We start from the raw sequence: 27574 nt of genomic DNA, 5'->3' as shown, positions 1-27574 counted from the left end.
GGTCCCTAATGTTTGGTCTAATCAGCAAATTAACCACCCAAAGTGGTGGTAGAGGGACCAAATTCAAACTTTTGAAACACGAGGAACTAAAACCAAACTTATACCAAACGTTAGGAGTAAAGGTAAAAACAGTCCCTCAACTTTTGTATTTGTGCACTTTTAGTCCCTCTTAAGTTTTTTGTGCACAATTAGTCCCTCAACCACCACTCTTGGTGTTTTACACCCAAAAGTTGAGGGACTAAGCCTAGTCAGCAAAAGTTGAGGAATCATGACTCATTATTTTTATTTTTTTTTTGTTTTTGTTTTTGTTTTTGTTTGTTTTTTTTTTATTCAAAATTTTATTTAAAATTCCCAAAACACCCCTGTTAATAATTGTAGACACCTAAAAATGTCTCCCCAAAACCAAACCCGATGATGAACAATCTTTCACTGCCATTATTGGTCGGGTCGAGTATTTAATCTCGATAGTGCTTAAAATCCATATCCAGTCAAACATATTCAGTCCACAAATTAGTCCAAACATTTAGTTAAACTCAGTCCAACTCGCATTACAGCCCAAATTCTTTTTAATTCATTTCGTGTTATTTATTAATTAAGCCCTATTAATAAATAATAAAACCCTAAACCTGAAATAAGTCTGGAATAGCTAACACGACGTCTAATTATCACGTGCTTAATGCTTAAGAAAAAAGGTTAGAATGAATTTGGACGGATTTTGGGAAAACACAAATGTCGCGACACGACAAAATCTGCCGCGCCACGGCAATTTTCTAAGGTTTCATTTCGCGGCGCCTTTAATTCTAGGGTTCCGTACCTCACCCCTCATATTTTCTCTATAAATATGAAGCTGATTTCACCGGTTTCTGGGCACCAACACACATTCTAATCTCTCTCTCTCATATTCTAAGCCTTAAACCTTACACCATTCTTTCCCTAAGCACTCCAAGGATTCCACACAACACCCGAAGTTCCATAATTAAATCAAGGCGTGAAAGGTAGAACCGATTAAGGGTTTGGACCAAATCAACTCTATTTTCCTTTAATCTTATTTCAATTTTATTTATTATTCTTTGAAGTTACTAATATTTTTATTCATGATGTAGCAATTTAAAGAAGTGCGGAACTTGAGTAATTTATTCACTTAATTACTCTTATTATTATTCTTATTGCTAGTACCATGATTAGGTTTATTATTATGCTTTGATTTGACTAACGTTATTAATTGCTTCCAATGTTAATGATGATTTTATTATTGTATTGATCATCACATTGCATGATAAAGGGAATATGTAATTTAATATAACGCTTAATAAGATAGTTGGACGGCCGGTTTAGGTTCCTTTTTAATCTTATTCTTTAACCAAGTGGTCACAGTATTTTAGAATTATATGTTGCATTAGCATTCAACCAATTTAGCCTAATATTAGTTTGGAGCAAATTGAATCTTTGTTTGTATGCCTTTGAGATTGCAGGAATACTTTTTTACAATAAGAATCGAGTAGAGGCCAATACGGGCGAATGTGACTCCATGACTCACTTCGTACCATAATCCCCGATTCTCCTTTCATGGTTCCGAACCATATGGTGTTAGTAATCTCATGGATTATGAATGGGGTGTAACCTTCACGGGTCAATCGTTGTCCCTTATCGTGGTTTCCTTATAATGATCCGTGAACGGTTTACAAGTTCCTTAAAAATTTGTTGGCGGCTCCCTACTTTGCTTTGTCCCTAATCGTTGTCCCTAATTGTATGTCAATTCCCACATCCTATGAGTGCTAAGCATATTCACCACATGCCTAAGTAGGTGCGCTTCGAATGCTGCCTACAATAATAATAAATAAAATAAATAAAAAAAAAACAAAAACAAAAATTCTAATATTTTTTCTTCAAAAAAATAAAAAATCCCCTATTCTTATTTAAAAAATAAAAAATAAATAAACCATGTAATTCAACTCATTCCTCCTCCTCCTTATTCTTATTATCTGTTCTTCTCACTAATTCTAATTCAATAAGAAAACCCAGAAAATCTAAAACACCAAGAAATTATGAATTAAACCTAGAAAAATTAGTCTTCTTTAATCTTGTAATTCACCTAAAAAAATTCGTCTTCTTCAAATTAGCCTCACTCAACTTTTTTCTCTCTCCTCCTCGATCCTCCACCACCACCACCTTCGCTGCTGCCTCCTCCATTGTTTGTACATAAAGATTTAAGGTCAGTTCTTTAATTTGCTCTCTGTTTCTAAGTTCATAGCTTTTGTGGTAGCTTCGTCGATGTTACCTAAGCCTCTCTTCCATTACAACCACTGCCATTACAACCCTAAAATGTTTCATCAACCGAAGTAATTTTAATCCTTGTAATCGTACCACCCGAATCACGATTATTTCCACCATTAACTAAGATAAATCCTTAAATCCGGCCAAATTCAACCCATTCTTAAACACCCTTAAGTGTGAGAAATTATTGATGCAAGCTATTGTGGGGTCATGGTGGGAGGATTCAGCGGAGATTTTGAAGGGAGAAATTAGGGTTTGTTCATTGTTTTGTTGGTGGAGGAGGGGAGGGAGTTGGAAGCCATGGGTGAAGGGAGGAGAGAGAAAATCGGGGGGGGGGGGAAGGGTTAGGGAAGAAGGGGAGAGAGAGTGGAAGCCATGAAAAGACAAAGCTTAATTATTATTTTTTCCTGTCAAAAGAATTTTGTTTTTTTTTTTTTTTTTTTGAAGAAAAGTATTGTTTTTAATTACTTTAGATTTATAATTAAAGCTTATTTAAAAAACAATGCTGTAAAAAAAAAGATGAAAAATGATAAATAATTAAAAGATTCTTTTTTAAATAAATTCTCAAGAAAAAAAAAAGAAAAAAAAATATATGAGTCATGGTCCCTAAACTATTTGGTTAGAAACACCAACCTTGGTGGCTGAGGGATTAATTGTGCACAAAAAACTTAAGAGGGACTATAATTGCACAAATACAAAAGATGCGGGATTGTATTTTACCATTACTCCATACGTTAGGGACCGTATTTATAGTTTACTTCAAAAAAAAGTCATGTTTAAATTTTTGGAAAAATACACTTTAATAATCCCAACTATGGACGATTTACTTTTAATAATCCCAACTAAGGTTTATTATCTAAGAATCCCAACTATGGGGTCACTTTGCCACTAGTAGTCCCAACCGATAACAAGTCGTCAAAAACCTTTTATAATAGGTTAGCAAGACACGTGTTAACACCTGATTGGTCTAAAAAGAAAAAAAAAATGAAAAAAAAATTAAAAAAGAAAAAAAAAAACCCAAAAACCCTGGACAGCTACCTTCCCCCTCCCCTTCTTCCACCGTGACACCCAAAGCTCAAACCCTAGCCTACTGGAAAACGACCGACCGTATTCCCTTACCCTCTAAAACGGCCGACTGACCCCTCCCAACCCCCGAAACCACCTTAGCTGGCCCATCCGCACCCCCCAAACCACCCTCCTCTCTTTCACCGCCCTCGAAAACAACTCCTCGCACTCCCCTTATCGTCGAAACCGGTGCTCCTCCCTTCCCCGATCCCCGAAAATGGCCCCCGGGGCAGTTTTTGTAGGTGGAGGAAAGGAGGGAGAATGACATTTAAGTTTTTTTTAATTTGCCGGCAAGGAGGAGGGATGGGAAGGGGTGGTTTAGTGGGTGGGGGTGGACCGGATGGGTTGCTTTGGGAGTGGAGAAGGTCGGCCGACCATTTACAGGGGATTAGGGGAGTTGCCGGTCGGTTTTTCGGTGGCCTGGGTTGGGCCTTAGGGTTTCACGGTGGAGAGAAGAGGGGAGGCAAGTGGCTGAATGGATTTTGGGGTTTCTTTTTAAATTTATTCTATTTTATTTTTTTTAATTTTGGAACAATTACATGCTGACATGTAGATTTTCTTAAAAAAAATAAAAATAAATTTACCCTTTTAGCAGGTTACCGATCATTGAACTACTAGAGGCAAACTAACCCCATAATTGAGATTACTAAAAATAAATCGTCCATAGTTAGAATTATTAAAAGTAAATCGTCCATAATTAGAATTATGTAAGAAATTAAGAATGCACAATGTTTACTTGCAAGAGAATGCAACGTATAAAACATAGTGTAAAACTGTAAACTAATTAAAATAAAAATAGTTAAAAATAAAAAAATTCTTGGGTGTATTTCTGGATCTTTCTAAATTGTAAAAATCCCATTGTTAAACCTCCCATCTCTCGCTCTAGATTCTGAATTTCAGAGACTAGAAGCCGTTGAAGATGTCCCTAATTAGGGTTTCAGGAAGAGCATCAAGAACTGCTACCACTCTGTGCCGGAGCTACTTGATAACTCCTTTTCTTCATTGCAATCGAGTAGGGTTTAATTGGGGTTTAAGAATTTTTGTGCATTACTCATTTTTTGACCTCAAATTTATCATTTTTTGTTCTTTGTTTAATGGGGTTGTTGAATTTTATGTAAATTTGTTGTTTGCAGGACTATGAACTGTTAGTTGCTTTGTCTTTGTTTAATGGGGTTGATGAATTTTGTGTAAATTTGTTGTTTTCAGGAATATGAACTGTTAGTTGCTGCTCAACAACGTTCGTTTTCTTCGTCTATTTGTGGATTAAATAGGATTCTTGGCAGCCCCTTTAGTAAAAATGATACCTTGAACACAAGCTGGTTGCGCAATGGAGTTTCAATAGGAGTATTTGGTGCTACAAGATCGATTCATGGCTCGGGTAATCATTTTTATTACATTCATTTGATTGTTTTGCATTGTAGAGCTATAGAGGTTAAACCATAGCTTCATAATCCAAAAAAAATAAAATAAAAAATACTGTCATAGAAATTATAATGTGCAAAATCTTTGGATAGAATATTGTGATACCAACTTTGATTGTTTCCTGATAGGTGTTCTGTCAAAAGATTATTACGATATACTCGGTGTGAGCAAGAATGCAACTCAATCAGAAATCAAGAAAGCTTTCTATGGGGTATGCTTTCAGCCTCACATCATTAGATATTACAATTCAATGATTTGTACTTCTTCATCAATTAATTAGAGTACAAACAAGAAAAGTTGAATGTTGGCAGTGAAGGCGATAAATATGAATGCTTTGATGAGACCAATTGCTGTTTTTCTCTGTATTTCGTATTTATTTTGATTTGTACTTTCTTCTATTGTTGGGTGACGTGCTACAGTTAGCCAAAAAGTATCATCCAGATATGAATAAAGACGATCCCAATGCTGATAAAAAGTTTCAGGAGATCAATAAGGCCCATGAGGTATATTTTTTGGTGTCCTAAACAATAGTTGAATCATCTTTCTATACTAGAGTTATGTATTCAGGTGCATAATATTTTGTTCTGTCAATTTATAGGTTTTGAAAGACGAACAAGAACGCGCAGCTTATGATCAGGTAAGTAAGAATGTGCAATACATGACAGGGTATCAGATGCAATAGTTCCTATTATGTCCCTTGGAAATTGTGATGTTTTTATTCTTCCTCGTTTTGGGTTTGGGTGTGTGTATGCTTAATTTAATACAACTATTTAGAATTATGTTCCAAATGTTAGGATAAGATTCTATCCAGAACTAAAATGTCGTGAGGAATCAGTATGAAATTGCTTAATTCATCAATGCCCTTAGTATCTTGTCTTTCCTCATTATCTTATCATGTCTTCAGTATTTTGAGCTTCTTTACACTCTCTTTTGATGGTGTTTTGAAACAAATGAAGATATAGTGGTTTGTGCAAGCAAGCTCACTTAGTATTACCAATTGCTGACGAGGTGTTTGCAAAAATTCTTAGATGTAAACTGATTGCATTCTTTCATGGATGAACTATTTTAAGGAGTCACCTCCTTCAACTTTTTATATACATTTATTCTTGTGCAACAATAGTCTAATAGGCTTATAAGAGTTAGAACTTGGTAGCTTGCACATTGGGTGCTCTTAGTTTGATTCTTGACTCTTGAGTATGGCATGACAACACTTGGTGGAAGATATTTTTGTCAACGGAGTATGGAAGTTATATTTGTACGTGAGGTCGTGAGGTAATGTAAGCTGTAAATGTTTAGGAAATGCTTGTACGGTTTCTTTGCAATGTAGGCACATCTCTTTTAGAGCCTTGTTAATTTGAATTTGAACCTTTTTAACATTTCCTTTCTCTTTTTCCTTTATTTTTGGAGTTTTTGCTACCTCCTAACCTGGTTCTTATCCCACCCCACCCTTTTCCATTTATGTTTGGAGTTCTGCTACCCCCTAACCAAATTCAAGCAATAAAGAGCTAAAGACTCAGCATACAAATGCATGAGTTTTGGCGCTGGGGAGGGAAATAGGTGGTGATGGACTGCCGATTGTGGCTAGGGAGGTTTGAGATGGTGTTAGGTAGGTATATTTTCTGCCCATGGTGATCAGAAAGGCTGGCCATGGTCGGTGGTGGGATTCTAGCAGGTTGTTGCTGTCGAATTTATTTATTGGGATGGTGAGTGGAAATAGGTGGTGATGGACTGTGGGTTGTGGGCTAGGGAGGTTAGAGATGGTTTTGGGTAGCTGTAAGTACTGCCCATGGTGATCAAGAAGGCTGATCATGATGGTGGTCAGTGGTGGAAATGTAGGTAATGTAGCTGGTTCTTGCTGTCCGATTTATTTATTTATACTTTGAACAAACACATAATGAAATCAAATAATATATACCCTTCCCTTCCTCAAAACAGACGAGGTGGGTAGTTGTGGGTGTTTTGATTCAATTCCTTGTCTTTGCCTAGTACTCTTGTTTCCTTTATCTCCCCATTCCCCACCCTTGGTAACATTGTGAATCATGTGGCTGTATATTGTTTAATTTTAACTAGAGCACCTTGTTTTTTTTGTTACTTTTTATTTTTTAAAACTTACTAATGTTTTTATTTTTTATTTTTAGATGGGCCATGATGCATTTGTACAAAGCAAAGAAACAGGTGGTTCTGGTTCATATGAGAGCAGTGGTTTTAATTTTAAGGATTTTAATTTCAATCCTTTCAACGTAAGGATATTAAACTTTTCTGCATAAAGTTATTATGTTCTTACTTTCAATAGTTTTGAATTGATCTATATTTGGCTATCGTGAACTTGCAATTTGTTGGTATGTGTTGCAATAGTTGTTATCAGAATCGGGATTCTACCCAATCAGTTAGAATCGAATCGCACGATTCTACAAAATTGAAAAATTGGGCTTCAAAAATATATATTGTTGATAACATAATATTGACTATAAAAACATAAAATAGTTTAAGAAGTAATTCCGCACGCGCATAACTCAAACGGTACACTACAAAGTCAGAATATTGGTACACATTCTTATTAATGAGAGTACGAGACAATTGTTGTTAAATTATGAAAAAAAATAATGTTGACTCCTAAAACTGTTTCCCCTAATAAAAAATCCGATGATAATAGAGACTAAGTGTCAAGTTAGTTCATTTCAAACAGATAGCTAAAGAATGACAACTACAACAAACTCCTGTTATAAAAATGTTTTTTATATGCCCAAAGTTTAGTGCATAAGACTCATGAATATATTCTTTTTGCCCAAAAAAATTTAAATGGTTAAATAAAATATTAAAAGTTCTTTAATTTGATGTTTCATAAGCAAAATTTTGATTTATATTGAATAGTCACTAACTAAAGTTAGGCTCAACTATGACATCCTTATACTCTTTAGGCTATAACATAAAATATATAAATGATATGGGTACGGGACTAATTCTATTAGAAAGTAGACCTTAAGAGCTTTCCAACGATATATTATAAGCCCAATTCCGATTTCGCAATAAAAAGTTACGGGTTTCCGAAAATCAGACTATTTGCAGAAGTGGAATCTATAGAATCGTGGAATCGGTCCGATTCCACTGATTCTACCGATTCTACCGCGTAGTGATTCTACCGACGATTTACATCGTTTGGGTGGATTGGGATCCGAATCGCGATTTTAATAACATTGGTTGCAATATTCAGATGTTGATTGGAACTAAGTTTTAAGTATATGAGTTGCTTTAATATATGGTTTGTTAGCTGGTTGATTTGGGATTGTGAAATTAATCATATATGGTTTTTTTTAAATACAAAACGTCTTTAATTGGAAATATTTTACACTATATAATTATCTATCTCCTCACATGGTCTCCAATCCAATCCTACCCTTCCCACACTTTTTTTTTCTTTTTAATATTTCTTTTTACTCACATTCCTTATCTTTACATAAATTATTCCCCACCATCACCTTTTTTTTTTATAATCATTTTAAATTCTTAACGAACCCTCCTTGTAGAATATATTAATGAAATCAACTCAACCGCATAACTCTCCGCGTGGGTCTAAGTGTTGCATAAAAAAATATGGAAGGGGTATTATAAGAAGATTCTTGATATGAGAGAGAAAGATTGTGAATTTTTTTTTGAATTTGCATACTTTTTAGGTTGAACATACTCTTTTTTTTTTTTTTTTTTTTTTTTTTTTTTTTTTTTTTTTTTCTAATAGCAAAAAGCTCAAAAAAAAGTTCAAAATCTATGCATACTATGCTTGATAATTATGCGAATTGAGACAAAGAAATTTGAAACTTTTGCTCAAAATATACGCGCGCATTCTCTTTGAAAATTCTGCAAATAAAAACCTTCTCATTTAGTTAGTAAAAAAAAAAAAGTAATGTTACACATCTATTCTTCTCATTTAAAAGAAACTTCTCACTAGATCCACCTTATTTGCAAATGACACTCATTTTAACACCCTTCCAATTGCCTTCTCGTTTTCACACCATTTTTGTATTTGAAGTGAAGGATGAATGTGCATATTTGTAAACCAAATCTGCATAGATTTTTTTGAGTTGAAAATATTAATTCCTTGGAAAATTATAAAATATGCACATTCTATATAAAATAATATGCATGCTCAAAAGGCATTGTTGGCGACTTCTCCACATTGTCTCCTGTGTTTCTCATTTTTTCCTCTCTTTGTCCTTGGTGTTGGATTGTCTGGTGAACCATCCCCACCATTAAGCAAGGAAACCAAAGTATGTGACCATATTAGTGCTTGAGTTGATATTAAAGTTGCATTAGCAATCAATTGATGTTAGTAATTCAACTCTGTGATAGCCTGGACTTAGGTCAAGTAGCATCAGCAAGTTCTAGTACTTGAATTTATGATGCTCTGAGGAAAATAACCAAGAAAATGTCAAAAGGTAGCCAAATTTGGTTTCTGAATTCTTGCACAATATTGGAAACTGCCTACTTGTTGATTGACCTGAGCCATTTCTTATTGATAAATGGGGAGTCCACTGGTAGGACTGCATTATCATCATTCATTTTATTATTTTATTTTATTTTGATTTCATGCTCGGTGTACATATATGAGACTTTCAATGCTACATTTTTCTTTATATCTAGACCTAATCAGGGTGGGCTGCACTTGCCAAGTTGACATTGTGTTGTTAATGGTTTTTTCCCAGCGTTTTTGTCTACAACCATCTATGTGTTGCAACCTTTAATTGAACAGAAAATTAGTTTGGGGCACTTTGGCTGCCCCTAAGCAATTAAGCATGAAAAAACTGCATCTAGTGACTTGAGCCTTTTTTTGCTGCCTAGTAGCATGTAAATAGTTGGCAAGGAGGTTTCATTTTGTGATTCATCCTTACTATTTCTGGTTAACACCCATGCTTCTGGAATCCTCTTACATGTCTCATATCTGAATAAGTAAGAATATGAGCATTTATCTATCAGCATGTCAAAAGTGATGTTCTGGCTTTTTGTGGAGTGCAGTTTTCCGACATTTTTACGCAAAGAACGGGCCAAGATGTGAAGTTATCCTTAGAGTTATCCTTCATGGAAGCTGTTCGGGGTTGCTCCAAAACAGTGAAATATCAAACAACTTTAAACTGTGAAGCTTGTGGTATGTTGTTTCCCCCTTATCCTAGTAATGTATTTTCAAGATCTTTCTGTTATTTTATTTATTTTATAATCCAAAACTGCATATTTTTTATCAGCTTGCTCCAGTTCTTACATATTTGTCTTTTGTTATCTATTTTAGGCGGAACAGGTGTTCCTCCTGGAACCAAACCTGAGACATGTAAACGATGTAGAGGGAAAGGCATGGTCTGTGAAATAAAGCACAATTTTTATTTTATTCATTATCTGATTATACATAAATTATAATCTCTTATCCTGATATTTTGTATTTCTGATTTTCAGATGTTCATGGAAAAAGGTCCAATTGCCTTTCAGACTACTTGTATTAATTGTAATGGAACTGGAAAAACATATACGGTACAGTCTGTTTCCTTTTGTTTATGTTTGGATTTTTGTGCTTATGAACTGATTATTTATGCCGAGATGTTTCATGTTAAATGGATCTAATGTCATCCTCCCCACCCCCCCCCCTTCCCCTGTTGGTTTTTTTATGCACTGATTATTTATGCGGTGATGCTTCATGTTAAATGGATATGATATATGCCCTACCCCACTCTGTTGTTTTGCTTATGCCAATTTTATTTTTTATAATTTTTTTGTAAATAAATCAGGTGATCATTGAAAATATGTTAGTTTGTACTTCATGTAGAAATCAACTTTGAACACATGTTATTTACACCCTCCCTGCTGCATTTTTATCAATGCTATAACAAAAGTTAACATTTAAAAAACTGCCATACTTTATTGTTTTCTTGTGTGATTTCAACTGTTGTGTTGAAGTGGGTTTCCTGTTTTCATGTCATGAAATATATGTACTCTTGTTTCTGTGTCATTACAAGATTTCCACCAGTGATGTTCTGTTCAAATGTTGTAAGAATGTTTGTAATTTGTTTATTTTTTGGTCCTTGCCCTGTGAATTTTGTTTATTTTCTGCTGTAGAATCTTTTATTATCTTTTGGAAAACTGTGTGGTATTTCTAATGATAAGTTTGATTTGGTAACTTTTCTTTATCAACCAAACAACATTTTGCACTTTCTAGGAATTGTAACTTCACATGAAAAACTTCTAAGCAACTTCCTCCGTTGACAATAGTTGCATCATTTTGATCATGCACGTTTATTAATGCAATACTTTGACCTTAATTATAATTATATTTCAACAAAATCATAAAAAATATTTTAAATATATATATATAGAGACTAACCAAACAACAATTAAAATAATGATATTTATTGTTACATATTAGCTACTCCCTTCGTCCCTTATTTACATGCCTACTTTCCTTTTTGGGGGTTTCAAAACTACATGCCTATTTCTATTTAAAGAATGTACTTTTTGACAATATTCTCTCTTTTTGATGAGTTGTCATCAATTTTCTTTATTTTTTTTTTGTACTTTTGACATTATTTTCCAACACTTCCTCTCTCTATCTCTTCAATAATTACCAACTACCTTTTCTTTCTCTCTATCTCTCTCTAACCCCACATGCACATTTGTACTTCCCAATCATGGGTTTTAAGAAATCTTTAAGTTCCTTAATTCCCGTGAAAAATGAGAAATAGACATGTAGATAAGGGACGGAGGGAGTATTAAACATGGGCAAAATCAATATGTGAATAGTGGAAAAGGTCAATATGATGCAATTGTTGTGAAACAGAGGAAGTAACTCTTTTAGCTTTGTTCTAGAAATTGTCTCAATTATCAAGAACCATCTTTGACCATTATTTTCATTTGTACTCCGTAATATATTAGTGTATTGGGATAAAATTCTTATGAAAATGCTTTTCAAGAAAAACCCAACAATGATATTCTTACAACACAAACCATTGTAATTTTTAACATATCAATAATGAAGATTTTGAACTGAGGAAGTTCAAAGAGAGATGAGGGAATAGGAATACTAATTTGGAATGTTTTGTGAATAAGTTTTATTTAAATATTTTTTTTAAAAGTAAAATCACTGACTTGTACTCCCAAGTCCCTATGTCCCATTTTAGCTGTCAAATTTAGGGAGTGAAAAAAAAAATGAACATCATTTATAGTCATGTTTCCCACCTTTTAGATTACTTTTGACCAATGAAATTTGAGTTTAGTGGCATATTTTATATATATATATATATATATATATATATATATAACGCTGAAAGAACACTAAGGAGGCAATTGACTAACAGTGTTCTCCCTGCATCAAACCTGTTGCCTCCTTGTTAGCTACAAATTTCTTTTAGGCATACCCTCTTTAGCTGATGTACAAGCAGCAATAGGAGCTTTAGGCCTGGCAATGGTTTTTGCACTTTACGGTAGGCTGCAAAACTTCCTATGCATTTCTATTCTATGACAATTTCTTTCTGGATGCAATTTCCCTGGCTGATGCTACTCAAAGGTATTTGTAATCAAACGTTCAAGAACAATACCTACTCGAACCATCATGCATAAAAATTTGAGCTTCTCATATGTATTAATTCACCAACGGCTTGAATTTGGATAAAACGGTTGAAATAGGTTTTAGTTGCAACAATATTCTCAAGTATTCTTCGCACCACAACTAAATATGTATACTGTATTTGTCATTAATGGTTTCTTCTTAGAGCATCCTTTTTGCTGATGAATTGCCAGTCCATCTGTCCATAACTTGAAAGCTTCATACATATTTGGGATCTCTTTGCTATAATGCTGACTTTTTTTTCTCGGGTGGTGAACCATTCTCTAGATTCAATCAAATTTTTCGTTAGTACCTTCTCTGGTATGTAGCATTCAGACATTGCATGTTATGAATAATATGTTGAATCTGACAGTTCTTTTTTTGTTTTTGATATGCGGCATACAGACATATTGCAAGTCTTGCAATGGTAATCGAGTGGTGCTGGGATCAAAGTCTGTCCGACTGGACATTATTCCTGGTAAAAGCTTCTTTTTGATTAGCAGATTATAAATGTTTTTGTTTGTAGCTGGTTATGTGTTTCTTTTAATTACGTTATATGACCTTATCCATTATTATTTCCAAATTATTGATAATATGTGCTTTTGGAGTTTGGAATTGGGGGTTGGTTGTGTCTATATGTAATTCAAGCTAAGAAGGCTACAATTTATATATCTGTAAGGATCTCTCAGCGTATCTCAGGAGAGATGGAAAAGTGGATCTCTTCCATTTGTTTATATTTATTTTTTTCATATCCAGCACCTGTTCTTTAATTGAAAGATAACTTATACAATCATGCATATTCTTGGACTAGAAAAATGTCATAAAATAGTACAATGATGACTTGTACAACAATCAGATAACTTTGGGTTGAAATCTGATAGTCTTTGGCTTGTTAATACAGCAAACTGAAAATTATATGAACCAGTTTTCAAGAAGAAAAAAAAAAAAAAAAAAAACTCATAATATGTACCATTAGAATTGAGTTACCATTCTTATAACTATTTTATTGCTTTATTTAGGTACTCTTTTGGTTATACCATACTCTTAAAGTGGGGGTTTTACAAGTGAGTTTTTATTAATATTTTTAGTACTCCCTTGACTATTTGTGAATGCATTACTTTAACCGTTAATATCTTTAGTTCCATATTAGTGAAGATGTAAGATGTAACAGTTAAATATTAATAAACTACTCATTGAGACAAATCATATAAAACCCAATATGATTATGCTTTGTTTCATATACTGAGAGTAATTTAGAAGATTCTCTTATCTATACTCAAATGGATAGAACAAATAGGATTGGAGGGAGTATTAGTTATGGGGCCTTCGGCTTCTAAAGTTATGTTAATTAGTTATCGGGATGTCATGGTTCATCAATTGCTTATTAGGGCATTTATTTAGTCTGCTTGCGGAGCAATTAGGTTAGTTTTATTTTCCTATATATATTATTAAATGTCAACAATTTTAGATGTTTTATGAAATAAAAATTAGATTGTTGAGCTTTTGCTTGAAGAGAACTTTGTTAAGGTTCAAACTAATTGTTAACTAGGGTTTTAGGATTGCTGCTTCTAAGATCAAACTTAGAATTTGTTGCTTTCTCCGATTATCCTACAATTTTCCACCATTAAATCCATATACAACCCTCCATCCATTCATGTCCGCAGTAAATTGGTATCAAAAGCCTAGGATTGTGAGTTCTCCCTACTTGCACGATCTTAGTTTATGAAAAAGGAAAAAAGAATTGTTAGCTGTGATTTCTTTCAAGAGTCAATATTGGGTTGCCAATTGCATCAACTTGGTTTGGTGAGACTAGTGATGGGGATAAATTTAACTTTGATATTAACTAGTTTGATGAATTAAATTGTAACTGTGAGTTTAAGGGATGTGGTGGAGTAATTGTTCGAGCTTTTAAATTTTATTGATTATGGATTTGTTCCAATTGTGATTTTATCGTTGACAAATTATGCCGGAGTGGTTAAAAACAATGGCTACTTAAAAGCCAAGCGTTTAGTAAGAATATTAAACTAGATGTTGACAAATTTTGGAATCTTTATTTTCTACGGTGAAAAATGAAAGAAATTTATTGTTAATGATGATTTACATCAAGAATCAGATATGTTGATGGGATTGCACCAAGGCTGCATTATTGAGGAGCGTTGGTAAAATGTTTTGTAGTATCATATGAGAGACCTACAAGTTTGTGTGTTCCAGATTTTGTGGCCAAGGAAGAATAATTGACAAAGGTGGAGTCTTTACATACGTTCATTCCAAAGGAGGATTACTTAACTACTCCATCCATGCTATATGATATGGGTACATGCAACATTGGGAAGAAGCTAGTGGTTTGTTATGTTGTGATTATTTGTGTCATTGTTGAAGTCCTATTGGATTCGAGGACGAATCCTTTCAAGAAAGGGCCTTTTCAATATGTACCATATTTTCTTTCTATATGTGACAAAACTAATAAAAAATTACCCATGTAGTTAGACAAGTGGGGCCCACTTCCACTTTAATTTTTCCCACCAAATATGCCCACGCTGCTGCCATTTTGTATTTGCCTATGGGCGTTTTCTCATTAGACCATTGGTGGTATCCTCTTTTTTAATTTTAATGCCGATCATTGGCGTTGCTTTTATAATGAATCTGGAGCTCCCAGATAAAGGCGATTGCACCATGTTGCAAACCTACATGTGACAACCGACTTTACATGGACAGTGGCATCAAGAAGTACTTGCAAATCCTATATATATAATTGCAACTAGCTTATGTTTGTGTTTTCTGTGGTATAAGTGGTATTTCAAAATCAACACAAGAAGTTTATTTATATTTTAAAGTGATATGTCATTATGGCTTTCCCATGTCTCCTTTTGGTGGTGTGAAATTATATGCTGGGTTAGAAGCAGCCAGCTTGAGGCTGGATGATAACCATTCTTTTTATGTCGTGGAAACCAGCTCCTTACCGATAGTGACATTTTGGTGTGTTTACAGGTGTGGATAATAATGAAACAATCAAGGTATCTAGAAGTGGTGGAGCTGATCCTGATGGATACGGGCCAGGTGATCTTTATGTTGTCATTAAGGTATCCTTGCTAATTCTTGTTCCTGGTATCTACTGTTGCCATTGCTAGTTCTGCTGCTGCAATGATCTTACCAAATTGCACCCCAGGTTAGAGAAGACCCAGTTTTCCGAAGAGAAGGCTCTGACATTCATGTTGATGCTGTTTTGAGTATTACCCAGGTAAATGGCTCTTATTTTTATCTGCTTTTTTGTTCATGCTTTTGGTTGAATAGTTTCTTTTGCTTATACAAGAAAAGAATATAGTTCTGTTACTTTGACTCGGATTTGGATGTTGTGTCTGACACGGTGTCAAAGGATCAAACACTCTACTCCAAAATTTTGGCCAACACTTCGATGCACTTAGATACAGCTAACCATATAAAGTGTCTGGACACTTCATATTATTTAAAAATTGTACAATTTAAAAAACAATAAGATGAACATAAGTTCAAGCATTAAAAGAATGATACTTCCTCCAATTGGAATTAGATGCAACACTTCCCTAAAATGGATGTTTTGTTTAGTTGCGACATCACTAATTAGTAAGTTGTTCCTAATAAAATACCAACACTCCCTTTCCATTATTCAAGGGCTTCTTTGTCTAATCTCATACCCCACGTGGGGTCTAAAACCCACTAACTCCCTTTTCCACAATCTCTGTGCCCACACCCATGTTGCAACTGATTCCAAACAGATGAAGTATTATACATGGAAAATAAATAAAACTACTCCATAAAAAGCCACATGGCCTACTTCTGTTTTACCCCACCTTTCAATTAAATGTAGTGAGTATGAGAATTAAATCTAGATCAATTTCCATGCCCCATCATCAATTAAATACAACACTAAAGCTTTCTTCCCTCTTTCGCTTTCTTCGCTCTCATGAAACAGCTGCCATGTCAGCCATGGGCCTATGGCGGATATATCCATTGTAGAAAAGCACCTCTCAGGTTTCAATAAGCCCTATCGTTTTATCTCCTGGAGGTGTCCTCCATTTTATGAATTTTAAATATAGGTTTTTGGTCAAAACTAGGTCTGAAATTACAAAAAAGATAATTGGGTCAACGGTGAATTGGATATCGACACTTGTTTTCCGACACTTTTCTGGACAGTGTTGAGCGTCGTATCGAGTCGGAGAACAAAGAAACTAAATATGAAAGTAGGATTACAGCTGTCCTAATTCAGCAGCATCTTTACAAAATTAGGCTCAATTCGTAACACTTGAATGAGTAATTTACCCCACAAGGATGATAATTAAGTGGTACGATATCAATAAACCTACCCAAGTCTAATTTTTTAGCTTGATGATTGCTTTCAGGTTAAAAGTACTAACTGGGTTATGATCATATGTGAGCTAGGTTCCTTTGTGCTTCTTAGTAGAAGAGGCTAAGAGGGTTATAGGAGGAATTATTTATTCTTTGCAAATAAATAGTTGTTATCAGTGATGGAGCTAGAATTTTTTTGTTAGGGGGGCCAAATCTTATGTATGTACTCATTTCTCATTCTTACTAAAAAACAATTCGATATATACTTTGCTAGTTTGCTATAATATAAAATTTAATAATATAAAATACAATGATTTCCAATCCTAGAACAATGTAAATTAACTGAGTGAACCCAAATGTTTTTATTAAAAGTAAAATATTTAGTTGAATACATTTTGGAAATAGAGAGGCAAATGCCCAAAGACCTGAAACTGGATACTACAAGCGATGAGGGTATTAAAGCAAGATAAACAAAAAGAATTGCAAGGCACAGGATTCGAACCCAAGAAGAGGAAGACAAAATGAACAATGCAACCTCACTAATCTCTACTACAACTTAGCATGACTTATTACTACCTCTAATAAATATTTACAGCCATGGGGGAGGCCATGGCCCACGCCAGCACCCCCCCCCCCGGCTCCGCCACTGGTTGTTTTTTAGCTTTAGTTGATGTATCATTCTTTTTTTAAAATTAGACTAGCATAGTTATCTTGTTTTTTTGTAAGAATTTTCTATAGTAATGCTAGGGGGGTTAGTAGCTTTATATGGGATGTACTTGCTCCGTTCTTTTTGGTTCTACTCATTTTTCTCAATTGTATTTTAGGTTTACCCCTTTTACCAACACTTTGTCTTATTGTGTTTTCCTTTTTCTCTCTTGCTTACTTTATCCCACTTGATGTTACGCCCATTCACCTTTTTCAGTATTTTCTTAAATTGCGGATCTACAAGAATTAGGTAGAATAAATAAAAAAAGGATGGAGTGTTTTTTTTTTTTAGATTACATGACTTAATAAAATTAAGGTTGCAATTTGTTCTTAAAAATAAAATAAAAATTTTAAGGTTGCAATATTTAATTTCATTTTTGGTTAAAACAGGATTGTTAAACATTTCTTCTGACATTAAGAACACCTTTATTTGTTAAAGATATAAAACTTAGAACATTTAAGTGATTGAGTTTTCATCTAGATATCTGTTCTTCACCTTGTTCCACATCAAAACCACTTGTGATCTTTCTTCCATTAACTTGGATCATCTTGGAATCATAACAATAAGTTATTGTATCACACACATCAAATTGCATGACTAGTAGCTCCTGTGAAGATGCGTAAATTCTGCTAACAGGAATTTCCTAAAGAATAGCAATGTAGCATCTTCTTCTCCTTGCGCCATCTGAACCCCACAAAATGCATTTGCAACAAATCCAAAATAGTGAAGGCCTGAAGGGTAAATTCAGAATTTTCCATGAACACCACAGTAAGGTGAATTGTAAAAGCTAAAACATAGTCATTCCTATATCCAGAGCCAGACTATTTTATTTAGAATTATATAGCATAAAGCTGGAAGGATTGTATGTGCCACGACCCACTTTTACATCTTTATGAGCATGAACAGATTGTATGTGTTTTTTTTTTTTTTTTTTTCAACTTATGGTTAGTAATTCCTGACACCAAGCCTTTTAATATGATCAGTGATAAAACTCTCTCCTCATTGTTTGGCTTACCAAAGGTTATTATTAATCTTTGAGAATTGAATCCCTTATGCAGGCAATTTTGGGTGGGACAATCCAGGTTCCAACTCTGACTGGAGATGTTGTTCTTAAGGTTTGTGCAATGTCTTTCTGTACGTAGATATCTTGAAGTTTTTTTGGCAGTGAAGATTCATATTGAACTCAATTTTTTTTTCTTTTCTTTGATAAAGGTTCGTCCTGGGACCCAACCAAGTCAGAAGGTTGTGCTGAAGAAAAAAGGTGAGCGGAAGGCATTATTGAATGCTGTATTTTGCATTTTTGCATGTTTGCCAATTTTATCCCATAAGGTTTCCCCAATTGTATGAATCCCTTTACATAAATTTGTATGGTTTGTGATTCTGATTTGAGGAACATGGATTGTTATTATATCATGTAAGGAAGCTGTTGATATGTTTTGCAAAATATATAATACAAAACTTTATTAGTAGTAATAGTAGTATCCAACTCTGTTGTTTTAAATATGAGTGCATTCTCTCAACTTTAATAGAAGGGTCATCTTTAACTTACTATTTAGAAATAGACAAGTTTGTTGCTCCATCTCTTTTCTAGGCAATATCTTTCATGCTCAAATTTGTACTCATAACATTCTAGCTATATCTTATCCCCAAACCAATCAAGCAACTTATTTAACCTCTAGTTTTCAGGAATCTGGTCATCAGTACGGTAGGAGATGTTTTCTAGGATATAGTTAACATTTCCCGTCCACTGGGTTTACAGAGCCCTGTGTGGCATCATGCATGCTGAAGTTTTGTAACCTGAAATCTTGTTACGTTATGTGATTCTTGCAGGAATTAAAGCAAGGGGCTCTGCCTCATTTGGGGATCAGTTTGTGCACTTCAATGTCAGCATCCCAACGTAAGTTTGCTTAGTTTTCAAGTGCCAATGATTTTTGTAGGGATTTTACATGTGTTTTAGGGATTCTTCAACAATCATTATTTCCTATCTAATGTGAGGGTGCTATGTGGGTGATGAATAATTGGCAGGAGCTTGACCCCAAGACAGCGGGAACTAATAGAAGAATTTTCCAAAGAAGAGCAAGGAGAATGTAACAAACGTGCTGCAGCTGGGGCCTCTACATAATTTGGGTTTCCATAAACAAAGTAGCAAAATCTGAATTGCATGATCTCTCATGCAGCTAAAGAAGAAAATTCGATCTGTTACTCCTGGATTTTAAATAATTTACGTTTTTTTTTTTCTTGTTGAAGGGGTTGGAATTGTTAGCAAGGTAGTTCTTTTTTGGGAGAGTGGTAGGGGAGGGGGTGGCCGAATTTGAGTTATAATGATTAGCTTAACCTGTTAGTGAGCTGAAAATTTTTGTAGGACGTAAATACTTGATTGATTTGACGCTGTTATGTGCAAACAAGAAATGGGCTGCATTGTCTGGCTTGTACTGTATATATTAAGTCTTGATGAAATACAAATATACAATGTCCCTTGTGGAGTTTTTTTTTTTTCCTTTGGCTTATGATATGTTGATAACTCATTTTTTCTGCGAATATTGATAAAACTAAAGCTTGACTAACAGTCTAACAATGTCTTTGCGAATTAAACATTTAGGAATGACATTGCATAGTGATTTGTGATTCAATATTGGCTTTCCAATTTTATCAGTAGAGCATATTGCACATATCCAATCTTTATCTCTTTATCCGTACTAACTTGGATTGAGTTGATTTGTGAAGACTGAAGAGGTTCTAGGTCGATAGGGCCTTCAAACTCAATCAACTCAATCCAAGTTAGTACAGATAAATTCTCAACCCTTTTTCAAACTCTTTTTTTCCAAACCCTATATCTACAAAAATTCAAGTTAGTACATGTCAACAATCAACTCAATCCTAGTTAGTACATGCACATATCAACTCAACCCTTTTTTCAAGTTAGTACATGTCAACAATCAACTCATGTACTAACTTGGATTGAGTTGATTGAGTTAATTAAGTTACAGTATTATATGGCTAATTTAGATAATTTAAAAAGTTTTTGGCCACCAAAGATAATTAGCCAAACTTGCTGGCTACCAATGAGAATTTCCCTTTATTTAAAAAAAAATAAAATTGATGATTATTATTGCTGCTTTTGTTGATCACTACTAGAAAACAGGGGTTTTACGACGGAATTTTCCGACGAATTTAAATTTCTTGGAAAATTCAAAAATTCCAACGGAAATTCGGGTCCGTCGGGGTGTTTAATAGTCAAAAGGTAGATAAAATCTTTTTTTTTTGAATAGTATGAAGGACCTGTTTAACAAGTGTTGAAATCTTTTTTTTTTTTTTTTTTTTCATTTTTATTTTTTATGCGGTGTTAAAATAAAATTAAAGTTTTCTTTTAATAGTGTTAAAAAAAACAAATTTGGTCTTTTTTATAGTGTAAGAAGTCAAACTTTCCATTTGTCAATGATTTATAATGTTACAGTGGTACTTTTAAATGACCAAAAATAATAAAAAACACAAAAATTGAAACAAATTTATGAGTATAATAGAGTAATATAATTAAATTATGCTTTAACCTTGGCAAGGTTTGTTGTTTTTGATGTTTAAGCAGAAATTATAAAGTAAGTAAAGCAAAATTAAGACAATAAAATGCTTGTGCTGAATTGCTTTTCCTTGTTGAACCAAATGCATTACATCGATTTTTATGATGTCTAATACTTAAACTTTTGATCTTGTTACATAAAGGGTAAAATTTTTAGATGAAAATGGTTAATATCTAGTTTTTACCTTTTCTAGCTTAAAGCTCATATGCCATACCAACTTTAAGCAATTGCTTACGAGGAATGTCGAACATCTCATCACTTTGTCTCAAATTCTTCCTTAAGAAATTGAATGCTAAATCAATGACAATCCTCTTTACAACACTAGACCCTTTACTTGCCATCACTTCGCTTTCACCCATCATGTGTACAACACCAGAAAGTCGTGCTCGGTCAATTACCTCGATTTCATTTCCTAACGCGTCCTCCTTAGCCCTTAACGTGTATTCTTCATTCTCATCATCGTCCCCATGGAAGATGGTATCCTCTTCGTCACTCTGAGGATTCTTGATTTGAGTTTGAGCATCGTTCCCATGAACCCAAAAGTCGTCCCTAATAAACTCTTTTAGCTTCTCTATTAGCATCATCTCAAAAGGTTCCTCCTCATTGCGAGTTTCAGCATATCCATACCTTACCACACAACGGAATACATTGAGCTCCCTAGGGTGGACTCTACGAAAGAGAAATCGTTCCTCTGGAGGGATTTTGCTTATAGGCAATGACTTTACAGAAGCAAAAATTAGCACTGAATGCAAAGCAGGGATGTTCTCCACATAATGCTTGAAAATAGGAGGTATTCCATGAACAAGTTCCGAGTAGAAGATTGCTAGCCCTGGAATACGACATAAGTTGCTTCGACTAACAATCTCCCTTAAAGTATCAGGGGAGACCTTATTCACCATCTCGTAGTAGTACCTCTTCCGATACACATAGTTCCAAATGAACATTATAGTCAGTAGAATGACGGCAAATGCTATTGGAAAGTATCCGCCATGTGGGAATTTGTATAGTACTGCGCTCAAGTAAACGAACTCTACGGACATAATGCAACAAACATACATTATCACCAATAATATGTGCTTCTTCCAAATCACAAGCATTACAAGAACTATGAAACTCGAAGTGATTGTCTCAGCAAACACCACTGCAATGCCTGAAATATGAATGTGAATTATCAGTTAAAGCAAATTTACAATCAATCTAGACAACTAAAAGACGTGTTTAGAGCATGGATTTTGGTATCGTACCATAAGCATGACCAATCTTTTCGGTTGTTCTGAAAGCAATCGTTACAAGTACACTAGCCAACATGAGGATATAGTTAATTTCTGGGATATATACTTGACCTTCGAGTTTTGCTGATGTATGAACGATTTTGACACGGGGGAAGCATCCTAACGCAAGGGACTGTTGAATGATAGAAAATGTCCCGGATATCATGGCTTGGCTAGCTATGATCGCTGCTAGAACAGCTACAGCAAACATGGGCCAATATAATGGACCTGAACAAGAAAAAAAAAAGAAAATCAAACAATCAAATTTCTTGTTACACTTTTTATATTAGCTACACTAAAGTACTTGATGTACATAATAAAATAGCAGAGGAATTGCAAAGCAATTGATTATTACCTGGTATCGCGTTATAAAATGCATTACCAACTTTATCCGGATGCAATCGAAGGAAAGATGCTTGCCCCGAGTATGTTAACATAAGGGAAGGGTATACAACAGATGACATACTTAATTGGATCGACCGAACAGAAAAATGTCCAACATCAGCAAATAATGCTTCAGTCCCTGCAGATGGGCAACTTTTGTTTCTTACGTGTATGTACGATAAGAAAAATGCTTCCCAACTAACAATAACATAAATTCAAATAAAACTAAGATGAGGGTTGTGACAAATTAAACCTGTGACACAAAGGACTACACCGCCGAGAGAAACCCAAGCATCTTTGCCATTCCTTGCGAAATATTGAATGATGTACCATGGATTAACAGCTTTAATAACCGTAGGATCATACTTAATGAAATTGAAAACACCAATTCCAGCATTCATTATAAACCAAATACTGACTATAGGAGCAAAACTATATCCTACTTTATCCGTTCCAAATCTTTGAGCAGAGAAAAGAATAATCAAAATGCCAACAGATATCCAGATCACCCTTCCTATGAAAGAAATTCAGAAGAAAGAGTTAGTATCATACTTATACAAGTATATATTAAACTTATAATTATATTGCTAAGAAACATTAGCTTAGCTTGTGACTTAAATCAATCGTAACTTCAAAAAGTGCTAATTGTAAAGTTGTTAAATAAGTTTTGTTATTACCTTCTGTGAAAGCAGGTGAAGCTTCTTTTAACCCTCCAACCGCAGATAATACTAGATATCAAATGTACGTAGAACATGTTAGTTAAAACTCTCTTGACATACTTTCCTCTGTTATTTTATACTTCAACACTTCTCTTTTCACGCTTGCTTATACATTATTTCAATCATTAATATCTTTAATTGTGAATATGTAAAAATTATAAACATTAGATATTGTAATAGTATAAATTGAGATGAATCTAACAAGATTCCACATGACTATACTTTTGTCTAACCATAAATCGTTAAAGCTAGTCAAAGTAGAGTACATGAACAGTGTAAAAGTCAAATTATTGTAGCTATAAAAAAAAACGAAGGAAGTACATTACATGATAAAGGGGTCAGATCAATATATTAAATTGTCCAGAAAATAATAGTCATTCATTTTTCACCTCTTAGTCCTAGTCTCTTACTTCGCCTTATATGCTAATACGGAGTAATTACTAGTATTGTAAGTATACAGATCATTAAAGAACATAGGGCGTAGTACGTATTTTTCATGTTAACCTTTTATTGCGATTAATATTTATTATTTGATAATGCTTACTTAATATTATTCAAATAAGTACTTTATACTATAATGTAATTTAGAAGGAAAAATAAGATGGATACCTGATATAGAGGGAGTGAGAACACCATCTCCTATGACCAAGGAAGTTGAGAGCATTGTCACAAGCAAAAGAATGTATTTGGAAATTATGCTGTTTTCTAAGAAGGTTTTGAGCTTCAATGGTAATCCTAATTGATTGCTGGGCAACTGAAGCTGATAGTTTGATACATCCTGATCTTCTGCTTGTTGACTAGGGAGTAAACCCACCTTTGCATTTCGACATAGAAGGGAATATAACGCAAATGTTCCACCTATTTCCGTGTCACGACTTTGATCAGTAATATATATTTTTATCGATATGTTAATATTACAAAATTTTGGCATTTGGAATATATTTGGACAAATTCAAAAACAATTTATGCCCTATGTGTATGTAAATATGTATTGACATAATCCATAACTTTTTTTTTTTATCTAGCTGAAACATGATAAGAATTCATAACATTTTGTTAATGTGAGATTAAAGATATTTACGATTAAATATTTACACCGTTAAACATAAATGGGACTAATATTATTTAACGGAGGGAGTACAATAAATCTAATATGGACTAGTTTTTTATTCAAAGGACAACAAGGCACTAAAGAGTTAGGCTAAAACATACAAATAAGCGACAATATTGACTTTGTAATTATAACATGTGCTTAATAGTCATGCCACTTTGAGAATATGCAAGTGATCACGTAAGGAATATTCTTAAATTTAGTTAGCGTGACGTCAACATCCAAGCGCAAGGGATACACCTAACGACTACATATGGGAAATGATTTTGGCACACCTTTATGTGAGAGCACAATTTTCTATGCTCTTCACATAGGGGTGTACCAAAATCAATTAAAGGTGTGCTAAAATCAATTTTCCTACATACGGATTACAAGTAAATAATATAAATAGTCAATATTCTTCAAAACTTTTTTTTATTTTTTTATTTTTTTTTATTTTTGAGGAATATTCTTCAAAAGACTACGGTACGTGATTTCTTAAATAAGTGCTCATAATTGGTATGCATGCAACAATTGTAGTATTTTGTTTCTTTATGTAATAATGTATTGCCTTTACTCATCATCCTGGAAAAATTAAAATACCTCCATTTTACATTAATTGTAATAAAGATATTTTTTTATTAATAATACCCCTTTGTTGTAATTAATATGAAAAGGAGGTAGAATTTTATTTTTGAGTTCAATGAATATATAAATTGAATTTAACAATAACATGAGATAAGTCAGGCAGTTGATTAGCTCACAAATATAGTGTCACGTCTCAAATTTGAAAATAATTTCAAGTACGGTATATTTGGTAAAATACTGATCACAAGGGATACAAAGTCAATATTTTTGGCTATACTACTATCCGACTATTAATGTGTATTAAATTATACTTGTAAAATTTTATTAGTACATAATAATTTCTCCTCCCTTTTTTATAAAAATAACTTTTTGAATCTTAAGCTAACAAATTATATCAATTTTAATGGTCAATACTGCTAAAAAAATTAGATAGAACAATAGAGAACAGAATATAAAATTTGAAATTTAAGGCCCAAATAATAAATAAAATGATGACTTACCCTTTCCATTGTCATTGGCCCTCAAGACAATGAAGACATACTTGATCAAGGGTAGCAAAGTAATTGTATAGTAAATGAGTGAAAGAACTCCCAATATATCATCTCTATTTTTAATTCCATCCGAGAAAGCGCTTGCATACACATATAGTGGCGAAGTACCGATGTCTCCATAAATCACACCTATACTTTGGAAAGCCAACGACAATACCACTGCCCAACTTACATCCTATTCAACCAAAAAAAAAAATATCAAATTAATTTATTGGAGTTAGCTAATTATGGAAAACAAGATGTGAAAATAAATGTCATGCTATATTAATAATGTAACGACAAGTCAAATATTATTTTTTTCATTATTAAAATTTTCAGCTTGTTATATTACTTGCACCGTTAATAGATGCATATAGTTATGTAAGTACGGAGTATTTATTAGAATTATCTTAATATTATTTTGAAAAAAAGGAGTATTTTACATTGCGTTGATTTGCTTAGGAGAATATAGAAAAAGTAATAGAGAATTGTTATAGTTCTCATTTGGCTATGACCGCTATATAACCAATTCGAGTTGGAATAGAGATAGAGTTAAAACTCAACTCTCTTACTTCACTGAAATACATACCTAAGGGCATGCACAAATCTGGTAAGTGGTTTGGATGACACATACCTCACTATTTTTTACAAAATGTTATATATTTACAACAAACGACAGAAAATAAATTGAGCCATTGCATTAGATTGACAATTAATTAGTCTTCCGTAAGTATAGTAAGGAGAAAATGAATGTATTTTACCAGTAATGAAAAAGGAATAGTATATATTCCAAATCAACTCCACAAAAATTACAGTCAGTTTTTTTTTTTTTTTTTTTTTTTTTTTTTTTTTTTTTTTTTTTTTTTTTTTTGTTTGAGTTGTTATTCAATTAGGAACTAGGATTATGAAAAAAAGAGTGAGAGATATGGGTACGAAGAATTGATAGGTGGGACTTCTTAATATAATTTTTGTCTCTTGTTTGATAAGTGATGAAAACAAAACATATTTTAGTATTAACGAGGATCAATCACAGAAACAAAAAACAAGAATTAAATAATAAAACATAACACAATCACACCTCGCAAGAAGTGATGAGAATATAAGTTATGAAATGGTTTAGCTTTTAATTTTATAGTTATATTATTAGCATAATTAATCACATCTAATATTTGTTATTCAGTCTTCCTAAGCGTTATATTGTTGTAATTAAAAGAAGTGTTGTCAAAAAAAATAAAAATAAAAGAAGTTTTAAAAAAGGGAAACAACCTTTTCCAATTTTCTTGCCACGATGATAATATTGCAAGCTAAACTAATTAACAACGTGAAAATCTAAACTTGAAAGTTGAATGAAATTCATAAAAATAATCTTGTCCTAAAATGTACACTAACATGCATAGAAATTAGAATAATGAACGATAATTACCTTGGAGTCATGACCATGGTGGCCATTAACATTAGCGGATTCGAGATCGAGGGAATCATAACGATGTAGTTTCGTCTTTCCTTTTATCTGAGGATAAGCAATTTCTTGCTCATCGTTGTTCATGTTATTATCATCATTTGACATTTTTAACAAATGAAATATCAATGAGAAAATTAATATGAAGAGAAAATAATGAGTTTGATGTTTTTTTGCACTTACTTTGGAATGGCAAAGTTACAGGAAATAGGGGGGGGGGGGGGTTTAAAGGGTTAATTCCACGTACATAGGGCCTACACTCATGAGATCCATGGTATATTGTATAGAATCTGAAAGTCTTAACACGAGAAAGAACCTAATTTTGGCAGTATTCGGGAAGGGTGTTAACTGTTTAAATTAAGCAAAACTTTGGGTTTATTTTTATTATGTGGGTGTAATGTACATTTAAGACTATTTTTTAAACGCCTTGTTTTAAGTACGGAGTATGGATTTTTATTTTTTTGTTATTTTTTGTTCTACCCACTTGCATTTAGTATACCAGCAAAGCTTGGTGAAGTTGGTGGAGAACTCACTCTCTAACTTTAAGGTCTTGAGTTTAAGCCCTATTAACTACAAAAAGTTTGGGAGTAGA

General features: G+C 33.5%; 2 protein-coding genes across 2 annotated transcripts; one reads left to right on the top strand and one right to left on the bottom strand.

Moving 5' to 3' along the window:
* Window positions 1-4089: 4089 nt before the first annotated feature.
* On the top strand, window positions 4090-19904 carry LOC110739289 (chaperone protein dnaJ GFA2, mitochondrial-like). The gene is made up of 16 exons (XM_021919755.1): window positions 4090-4351; window positions 4546-4717; window positions 4890-4972; window positions 5181-5264; window positions 5360-5398; window positions 6900-7001; window positions 9769-9898; window positions 10037-10101; window positions 10198-10272; window positions 12743-12815; window positions 15326-15417; window positions 15504-15575; window positions 18425-18481; window positions 18579-18627; window positions 19197-19263; window positions 19392-19904. The coding sequence occupies exons 1-16, from the start codon at window positions 4259-4261 to the stop codon at window positions 19486-19488; spliced, it is 1350 nt and encodes a 449-aa protein (XP_021775447.1). The 5' UTR covers window positions 4090-4258; the 3' UTR covers window positions 19489-19904.
* A 1070-nt stretch (window positions 19905-20974) lies between these two features.
* Window positions 20975-27166, bottom strand: LOC110739288 (potassium transporter 5-like). The gene is made up of 8 exons (XM_021919754.1): window positions 26947-27166; window positions 25494-25719; window positions 23925-24173; window positions 23274-23324; window positions 22850-23110; window positions 22568-22735; window positions 22186-22440; window positions 20975-22091 (listed from the first exon to the last, which is right to left on the bottom strand). Exons 1-8 carry the CDS (start codon window positions 27088-27090, stop codon window positions 21136-21138), a joined length of 2310 nt encoding a protein of 769 aa, XP_021775446.1. The 5' UTR covers window positions 27091-27166; the 3' UTR covers window positions 20975-21135.
* Between the last annotated feature and the right edge of the window lie 408 nt (window positions 27167-27574).

This window comes from Chenopodium quinoa, unplaced genomic scaffold, assembly GCF_001683475.1.
Source record: "Chenopodium quinoa cultivar QQ74 unplaced genomic scaffold, ASM168347v1, whole genome shotgun sequence".
NCBI classification, from domain to species: Eukaryota; Viridiplantae; Streptophyta; class Magnoliopsida; order Caryophyllales; family Amaranthaceae; genus Chenopodium; species Chenopodium quinoa.
This window is presented reverse-complemented; position numbering and strand designations above follow the sequence as displayed.

What these genes read in the sequence shown, in the direction of transcription:
- LOC110739289 (XM_021919755.1), top strand. Translation starts at nt 4,259, where the DNA reads ATGTCCCTAATTAGGGTTTCAGGAAGAGCATCAAGAACTGCTACCACT. An exon ending in TTAATTTCAATCCTTTCAAC is followed by an intron (nt 7,002 to 9,768) that starts GTAAGGATATTA and finishes TGTGGAGTGCAG; the next exon opens with TTTTCCGACATTTTTACGCA. An exon ending in TTTAAACTGTGAAGCTTGTG is followed by an intron (nt 9,899 to 10,036) that starts GTATGTTGTTTC and finishes TATCTATTTTAG; the next exon opens with GCGGAACAGGTGTTCCTCCT.
- LOC110739288 (XM_021919754.1), bottom strand. Translation starts at nt 27,090, where the DNA reads ATGTCAAATGATGATAATAACATGAACAACGATGAGCAAGAAATTGCT. An exon ending in GGCCAATGACAATGGAAAGG is followed by an intron (nt 24,174 to 25,493) that starts GTAAGTCATCAT and finishes ACACGGAAATAG; the next exon opens with GTGGAACATTTGCGTTATAT. An exon ending in ATTTTATAACGCGATACCAG is followed by an intron (nt 22,441 to 22,567) that starts GTAATAATCAAT and finishes TTTCTTGTTCAG; the next exon opens with GTCCATTATATTGGCCCATG.